General features: G+C 32.2%; 1 protein-coding gene across 1 annotated transcript in view; it reads left to right on the forward strand.

Annotated features, from left to right (window-relative positions):
- The first annotated feature begins 8,127 nt into the window (after positions 1-8,127).
- Positions 8,128-9,463, forward strand: part of LOC105627765 (1-phosphatidylinositol 4,5-bisphosphate phosphodiesterase epsilon-1-like) — a 31,273-nt gene continuing 29,937 nt past the window's right edge. The window contains exon 1 of the mRNA XM_012209045.1: positions 8,128-8,150. Within this exon, the coding sequence (XP_012064435.1) occupies positions 8,128-8,150 (23 nt within the window). The remainder of the gene's footprint in view (positions 8,151-9,463) is intronic.

Raw genomic sequence — 9,463 nt, forward strand, 5'->3', positions numbered from 1 at the left:
ATGTTTAATTAACTTTAATATATATGTATATTTTTCTGTCTTTTTCTTTTTACGGTAAATATGCTAAAAAAATAGCTATCTAAATCTGGATAAGATTTCCAACTATTATCTTTTTTCAACTATTATATATAATGACTATTAAAAAATTCTAGAAGTACTTTAAATAAATTTTATCTATGTTTCTCTTATAAATTGTTTCTAAAGTATGTTAATGCAACTTCCAATTGTAAATATATTGATTTGCGATTCACGATAAGTTGATTAACCGATACTTTACAAAAAAATCCCTGTGATAAATTTACCCATATGAGTCCGTGAGAAAAAGATCTTGCTTCTGAGAACGTGCAGAAAGACAAGACACGAAGTGCACTCGAATGGATTTCGGTAGACTTTAGGTCCTTCGAAAGACTATAAATCGTTCGTTCTCTCAATGTCCTTGCTTGAATCGCTTTCCCGGTTCTCTTCTCTCTTTCTTTCGATAATAAATCCAAGTCTCTCGACTTCGAGCTTCTCTTATACTTCTCTCTTTCGCAGATCGCGGTCAGCACGTTGCCAGGCCTGAGAAGAAACGTCAGGACAACGACGACAACGGAGGAAGCAACTCAGTGGAGAAAGGCGTGAGAGGGGCTTCTCGATTGACTTTATATCGATGGAGCCGTCCTGATGCAGACCGCGAAACTACGCGGGGATCACCCGGCCTGGTCGTCGGACTAATTCTACCGGCGGGTCCTGGCTATTTCACAGAGCAGCGAGCTGTCTCATCCTCATCGACGGCAACAGACCCAGCCACTTCCACTTCCTCCACCCCACGTGGCCGCATCATCACCTGATAAGGTAAGCCTTTATCGAAACTGCATTCTCATAGATTTCTGGGGCAAATATTTATATTGTGTGTAATACACACTAATTAAAAATTGAAAGTTTTACTCCGTGATAATAATTAATCTAATTTACACATTTTCTTATGTCGAAATATCATCGATTACATTTTTTGATGTTATTCTAAATAAAAAACAATATATTGTATAACTCAAATTTTTATTTTCTTATTAAGAATATAATTGCAAACATTATGCTCATTAATGTAAATAGTTGTTTGTAAATTAAATAGTGGATAAATTTATAATAGTGGATGAGATTCACTCAAAGAAACGAAAACTTCTTTTAAAAATTTTATAATTCCAGTATATATCATATGTCAATCTATATATTTATATATTTAGAATGTTGGAAGTGCTGGAACGTTTGTATATAAGATCGATTCCGACAGCAGAAGAAATGCAAATATTGTAGAAATACAATAAACTATCGATAAAAGTATATGTTATAGACTGTGTTTTATTTAATTTTGTTCACGAATTTCTCAATACTGTATGCTATGTGGAACTGCAGAAGCGTAGACATTATCTCGTTAAGTTCAAAGCGATTGATTCATAAACAAGATATTATCGATGTACGTTGCAATTATGCAGGAGCCATTTATGTTCATGATCCGATATGTTGATTAATCTCTTCATCGGGTTATCACTCTATTATCTGATAAGGTTCGCCAATTGACTATGAGCACGCCGGGGCATGCCAGGGTTTAACCGACCACTCTGTCCACACTCGGTACGTGTTTGCACGGTGGTTGAAAATCTTTAGCAGACCGTTTGCTCGAAGACGTTGATGAACGAGTTTATATATGCAGAACAAGTCCATTCCGCTCTCGCACGATTCATTACATGATAATCGTCCTGCATAAGAGCAATGCACGCAGAAACAAGAACTGTATCGCGATATCGGCAAATTACTCCACTTTAAGATGTATGCACACCGCAAACATTGTACGAGAAATTACATCCCGGTGAGTTAGAAACGTTACGGTAGAGAGCCGTCCTACTTATCTTGGTAAGCTCTGCGTAAGGCGGTCATAAATTCCGCCCGGAGTAATTACGGGATATTTGCGAGACGCACTCGTAAAGGGTTTCCATTGAATAGTTTCGTTTCTCGGTCTGAAAGAGAGAAATAGAAATGAAGCTCGATGTTGAAATGAAGCATTACTTCTGGATATTCTGTATTCAAATTTTCTGAACTAAGATCTCTTTTGACTTGTAACATCCGTTTACATTATACGCATTGCATTTATTATTATAGAGAGATTTCAATAAGACATGATTATGTAGCTTGGGATCTCACATGATAAAATCCTTTTTCTCATTTTGCCGGCCTACTGATAAATTAGCCGCATGGATATTAGATCTGCTTACATTCGTGCTTAAAGTATAACGACGAATGTGAAATTTTTTCTTGAATCTTCTATCTTGCTTTATATATCTCAACTCACTTTTAATTTCGCCGAAGGCATAGTGTTTATAACGAAATGAAAGTACAATCTGCTGTGGATTAAATTTTTTAAAATTTAATCATTTTTTCAAATAACGTGAAAGTCAAGTAATTGAAAAAATTTTTCACGCTACATCGTAAGAATACAAAAATTATGTGGCAGCCCGAAATAGTTTTCAAGTTCAACAAAATATGCGTGAATGATGATCGTTGCAGATACTATAAAAATAACTATCAGCAACGAGGAAGAAGAGGAAAGAAAAAGAATATATAACGCGTTTTTCCATTATTCTGCTGCCAGAGGCAAGTACGTCGAAGCTCGCAATATGCGAGATACCTTGAATTATTCCATAGCATTTTATGAATGTCACATTTTACGAATGAATGCACTCGCAATAATTTTTACGCCATCTTATAATAAGCACACACCATATCATATTCGATTTTAACGAGACGCAGAATTCTTAATCGTTTCTAAGGAAACTGGGTCAGATTTAAAAGTTGCCGGCGATTTCACGCATATGTTTCATACTTAACTTTTACAATATCCTACGAAAAAAACGATTTTACGCGCGCAGAATTTATTTTAAAAATTGAGCTAAATACAGATCTGTTAAAAAAATTTTAAAAATGGGACTGCAAATGCATTATTATTAGTAAATAATTGTGAATAATTGTTCTCTCAAATAAGGTAGCGATAGTTAATTAAATAATATATTTTTTTCATTAAAAATGAAACATTCAGTTTACATGGAAAAATGATTTTGATGGAGTATTTAAAAATTTATGTTTAGCTAAATCTGAAAATAATTTTGTTTAACTATCAAAATAACTAAATAAGAGAAATGGCAATTACGGTCAAAGTTAGATTTTGGAATAATATATCTATATGTATTAAAATAATTTTTATTTTAAATATCAAAATAATTAAAATGCTAAAACTGATTGTTAGAATGTTACACAATGAATGTTGTTAGAATGTTAAACAATGTTGCAAAATTTTTATCGTACTTGAATTTCCTAATTATTTTGATAATCCAATAAAATTATTTTTAAATCTGTATAATTCTAGCTGTAAATAAAAAAAATCATCCTTTTTATCTATAAACTAAATGTTTCATTCTCGATGAAAAAGATATACTTATCATTTATGTCAAGTCTCACTTCTTTCTTTAAGAAAACAATATAATATTATTAATATTTTCTAATACTACATTTGCAATTCCATTTTGTAAACTTCTTTGATTACGCAAACGTATAATATTTTTTTGGTTTATATTTCACGGTCCCTAGTGCTTCGTACCGGATGTCGAAATAAAAAATATCGTGAACTGTGTTTTTACTCCAGCATCAATGATACCCGCAGCGCGGAATTATTCATCGAAGACCTAAAAGACACTTTTATTCGACGGTCGCGTTGAATTTCGTGCATCGCTCGCATCGGCAAAAACCCATCGAGCTGACCTTTTTACGCGGCAAATGTTAAACGATGGGCAAAAATTGCACTATGTTTCTTTTGCAAACTGGCACGCTGGAAACGTCAATTGCTGTCGACGCAATCTTTAAACGTATGATCACAAAATATAAATTGAGCGAATACATACCATTAATCATCTATAAACTTCATTTCGAATTTGCACATATTTAATTCATAATTCGGGCGATTTAATAAATACTGTGTTAATATCGAAATCAAATGTAATTGAATATGAAGATTATCATGATTCATTAGGCGCGACCTGATTACAACGCGTGTATAAATTTTGATGTAATCGTATTGAAAATAACTATGCTGAAAATAATATTATACGAAAATAATATTATAAATAAATATTATAAATATTATAAATATTATAAATAAAAAAAGAGAAAATGAATATTTTTATTAAATATACTGTATTTTTGTAATTGTAATCAAAATAAATTAAATTGAAATAATCCGTTAAAGAGCTCAAAGCAAAAGCAAGATGTATTTCGCTAATATTGTGAATTATAAAAATATTATATTTAACAAGACAACATACGTTTCGTTTTACATCAAGTCATTTTCGTATAATACGAATCGTGCGACATTTTAATTTACGTTAAATTCTCTTTAGTTTCAATTACTATTTTATATATTACTTTACATAGCAATATTTCATCACGATTTGATGGACAAAAATAGCTTTAGGCGTTTAATAAGAGATCCAATCATGGTAAATTATTATTCTGAACATATATTTTTTATCGAGATGAGATGTACTCCTGAATTGACATCATGGACAGATGTAAGAGGAGAGTCTATTATGGCCGCTTCTTGCGACCATATCAAGATTATCGGATTACACGATGTTGTTTCGTAAATATTGAGATTTTTATATGCAATACATTAGACGTCTAGAATTTTTATTATGTCATTGTTTTAATATAAACGGTAGTTTTAATATTGAAAATGACCTGATGTAAGGTCGAAACGTATGTATATTGTTTTGTTAAATATAATATTTTTGTAATTCACAATATAGCGAAGTACATTTTGCTTTTGCTTTGAGCCCTTTAACTATAATAATATGCAGTTATCGTAATATTTTGTGCATAAAAGAATCGCGATATCATTTTAAAAGAAATTTACACAAATGTTTTGTTTTTTATCATTCATTTCTGTGTTAATATAATATAACTTTTTTAATAATATAATATAACTTCTTATATTTTTATTTTCTTCGTATATTTTTATTATCTTCGCTATTAGTAAATATTGAAGTTAAATTTATGCAATCCTTCAATATAATATGTCATATTAAAGTATTGATTATAGAAATTTCTTCTTGATTAAAACTTTAGATTGCATAAGCCACATTGCATGAAATTTAAAAAATGCTATATGTTAAACATAAATAAATACATATAAATAGAAATTATACATATCTATATGTAATATATAGCGCACGGATTTATATCTATAATATACAGAATGTAGTAAATAGTACATGTTTTATATCAAAATATTAAACTTTAAAAAACTTGAACGTTTGTTAAACTTTAACAAACTTTAGAAGATTTTAAAGTCTATTATACTTTCGAAAACTTTAATTTTAACATTATCAAAATATAATACACGTGTAAAAAAATTTACTATAACACAGAAAATAATCGTTGCCTTAAATCATGCTTACATTGAGATTTTTAATAAATTGTAAGATTATTCGTAATATAATACATGCCATAAACTATAGTTCGTTTGTCTTCAAATTGATCGCTACTTACTTGTTTAGCAATCATTATTCAACCGACGATTCGAAATGACAAGATAAAAATTGTTCTCTCAGTTAGTATTTTAAAATTTTGACAATAATTTTACACTTATTAATGTACAAAATGTTGCATACGACATATTTGTTGTTCAATGTTGAGGCATCGACTGTGTAAGATAAAGTGAATGATTAATTTTCAAATTTATACATACGATAATTTAATCATTTATATAATTTTAGCTTGAGTTTTCATTGCTACTCAGCTTTCTAACTTTGTGAGTGACTTACCTAACGGTTCAACTTTTTGAGAGGAAAAACGTTGGAGATATTATTTTGTAATGCAATAATCCAACCGTTAGGGAAAAAGATTGCTGATGAAGAAAGATTTCTCAAACCATGAATGGAAACGTTCAAGATTAAGATTTATATATTTAATATTAAGAATTGCGTTAATTGATAACCAATGTTGACTCCTATCGCCTGTACTTTATATTATTATCATATATTTCTAAATTGTAATTAAAGTCTATAAAAAACTTATTAGTTTTGTGTTAGTTTATAATTTCTCATTGTAATATAATTGATAAACATTTTCAGAGCTGGAGAAGCGGCCGCAGCCGCAGCCGCCTCGGAGCTCTGAGGAGCTGGAGGATCTGCATAAGCTGCTGCACTTCCCCGAGGAGGTGGCGCTCAGGTTGACGGAAAGCGAGTACCATCTATTCTACCAGGTACCACCGCACGAGTACCTGAGGCACGTGGCACAGGATCAAACCACGTTGCAAAAACCACCTGCCAGGCCACCCCCGTCGCCGAGTCGCAGCTGCAGCAACCCCAGCACCACCAACAGCTCGACCCAAACTGAGGACGAATTATCCTGGCCTGTTGCCACGGTGTACTCTACCGTGCAGATCCTCATTGATCGTTTCAATGAGGTACATTTAATTCTTCCTCCTGTATTTGCATTTTTCAAAGGCACGTAGATCGTAGACGTCTTTTGATTACAATTACGAAATGCTACGAACGGGTTCTCTAGATTACTATTTCTAATCAACAAAGAATTATTATTATTTTATGTAAATAAGAAGAAAAATAATTGTACCGAAGATGATAATAGACATGAATCAACCTCCATCGTGGAGGAAAAAGCTCTACGCCAAGAAATCTCTCGGTTTTTAATCCCGCGGAAACTCTCATCAGCCGCTTTTAATGAGGTATCCACTCCTCCAGCAGCTTTCCGTACGTTTTCACCAAACACTTTCACCCACTTTACTCGCACATGTACACACATATATGTATACACGTACGAATATCATCTGACCTCGCTTAGTCGTTTCCGCTACCCCTACTGCCATTTCCCACTCTAAATCTTCGCTCAAGGTAGGAAATCTACCTTGGATTCTCTATCCCTCCGTTTTTCACATTGTTCTTTTTATCATCGTGTTAAACAGAAGCCTCGGATAGCGTGGGAAAATTCTGGTCATTTCTTATGAATAACTGCAATGTTCTGCAATTATCTTACAATAGGATAACTTCCATTTTGTTACACAAAATGTAAAACTCGAATTGCGAAGCATAAATAAAAGTCGGTAGTATAAGAGAACAACTCATCTTTCATCTTTTCGATTAAATATAAAAAAAGTCAATAATAGCTAAGATGTGAGATCTATTAGGCTTATTAATCATTAATTGTGAGTAAAATGACCGAAGTTTGGAACATTGTAAATGTTTAATGTTTTAATTGATATATTTTTTGTATCACTTTTACATCGCTATCACTATTACATCCGTATTTGGCAAGTTTTCTTAGTTCCAAACTTCCATTATTTTACTCATAATAAATGTGATAAATCTCTATATCTTACCAATTTTGTATTAAATAAAAAAAATTAAATATTAGTCGTTCTATAGGAATAAATACAATTACATTATAAACAAATTATAATTAGAGTCCGACCGAAAACTTTTGTTGAAACTGAACCGAAACACTCGGCTACATGTCAATTTCAACCGAAACCTTATAGACATACTCATATACTTTTTCTTCATAAATATCATAATTCATTGAAACAATAAATTTCGACCGAAATCGAAAACCGAAATTTTGATTGCGTGTCAATTTAGACCAAAGAATACTTCTTCTTCATAAACATCGTAATTTAATTATTGAAACGATAATTACGTACATTAAAATTAATATTTATGAAGAAGAGCTACATGATTTCAGTCGAAACTGACACGTAGTAAGCGTTCGTTTTCAGTTTCGATAAAAATTTCGGTCGGATTCTAATTATAATTATAAGAATAAATTCTATGTATTAGATTTGTCGAAAACATACATTGTGGCTTTCAGTTCAACGACATCGAAATTCCGCATTCTGATATACATAAAGAGTATTGGCGATTTGCAAATGAAGTAATCATTAATCGTGTTTGTGTTAATTAGGTAAGCTCATGGGCCACTCACGCGATCAGCAGCTGTGCCACGGTAGAAGAACGACAGGCAGTGCTGTCCTGTCTTCTACGCGTCGCGCTAACCTGTTGGAATACCGGAAACTTTAATTCAGCTATGGAGATAATTGCCGGTCTGAAGTAAGTACCCATAATGCTTGTCGTAAACGCGTGACGGCGCCAAGTCCCCCTACTTAAAAGGTCAATCCTCGAATTGCTGCTTTCCACTTCTTGCAAGCGCACTCGCTTTATTACTGTCCATAAGTCAAGTAACCCGCATTGTTTCGACTAAGTACGAAAATCGTAATATAATTTCTTAGTAGTTTTGCCGCAAAATTACGAAAGCCCATCCATCTTCATCCACCATAAGCATCTAACCGCAGAGCAAAGTTGCTGTCAGCACCAATAGATCATTACGAAAGACAACCGCAGCACGTATCTCGTCGGTTTCGAGTTTCGATCGGATTAGAGCCTTAGCTGCTACCGTCGATACTAGTGCCGCCTCTATGTACGTGTAACTATAATTTTGTATCATTACAATTATATAATCGGCTAATCTCACAGATTAACGAATTAGAATTACTACAGAACTTAAACAAACTACATTTACTCATTAAATAAGCCAATTTGATATTCTTAACCTGCATGTAGAACTTTTTTTACACGATGACATCAAGTCATTAATCATTTTTGACAGATATTTTATACATGTACATTATTTTATAGAGAAAAAAATATGTATTTTCAATAAATTTTAAATGAAAAAAATTAGAAATTTATTTACAAATCGCGAAAATAGTCTCGTACATCCCAGTAGGGATTTACGAATTATATAATCCCCAATGAGATTGCGACACTAATCCGAACTCAAGGCTTCCTTGAAACTTTCCTCGCGTTTGTTGCATGACATTGCGACTTCCAAGGTCGTGCTTACACAATTAATCTTCATCTATTGGAATAAAGGACTCTTGAAATTATATTTCTCTACATTGAGACAATGGAGTTCGACCTTTATTTGAGTTTATTATTTCAAACACGAAAAGTACTTTTAAATATTTATGTGTACAGCGAACTTCGCTATATAAACTATGAATAAAAACAATAGAAAATAAAGAATATTTAACCTCAAAAAGTATCTTTGATTGACCACAAATTAAAGAAACTTTGTACTTAGTTTATCTTGTCGTGATGATCGTTGACCACGCAAAGTCAGATGAAACTTATTAAAAGTGCATCCAAAGTGATTTAGCCTCAAATAAAAATTAAATATCCTTGGAAAAAAAATATTAGAACAATTATTTTTTGCAAACATAAAACAAGATTAATAACACGCAAATGAATTCAAGAGAATCAGTATAAAATTATAAATAGTATCTATATATGTGTGTGTGTGTGTGTGTGTGTGTGTGTGTGTGTGTGTGTGTGTGTGTGTGTAGTAATTACTTATTACTAGT

The sequence above is a fragment of the Atta cephalotes genome, assembly GCF_000143395.1.
Source record: "Atta cephalotes unplaced genomic scaffold scaffold00010, whole genome shotgun sequence".
In the NCBI taxonomy this organism is placed as follows: domain Eukaryota; kingdom Metazoa; phylum Arthropoda; class Insecta; order Hymenoptera; family Formicidae; genus Atta; species Atta cephalotes.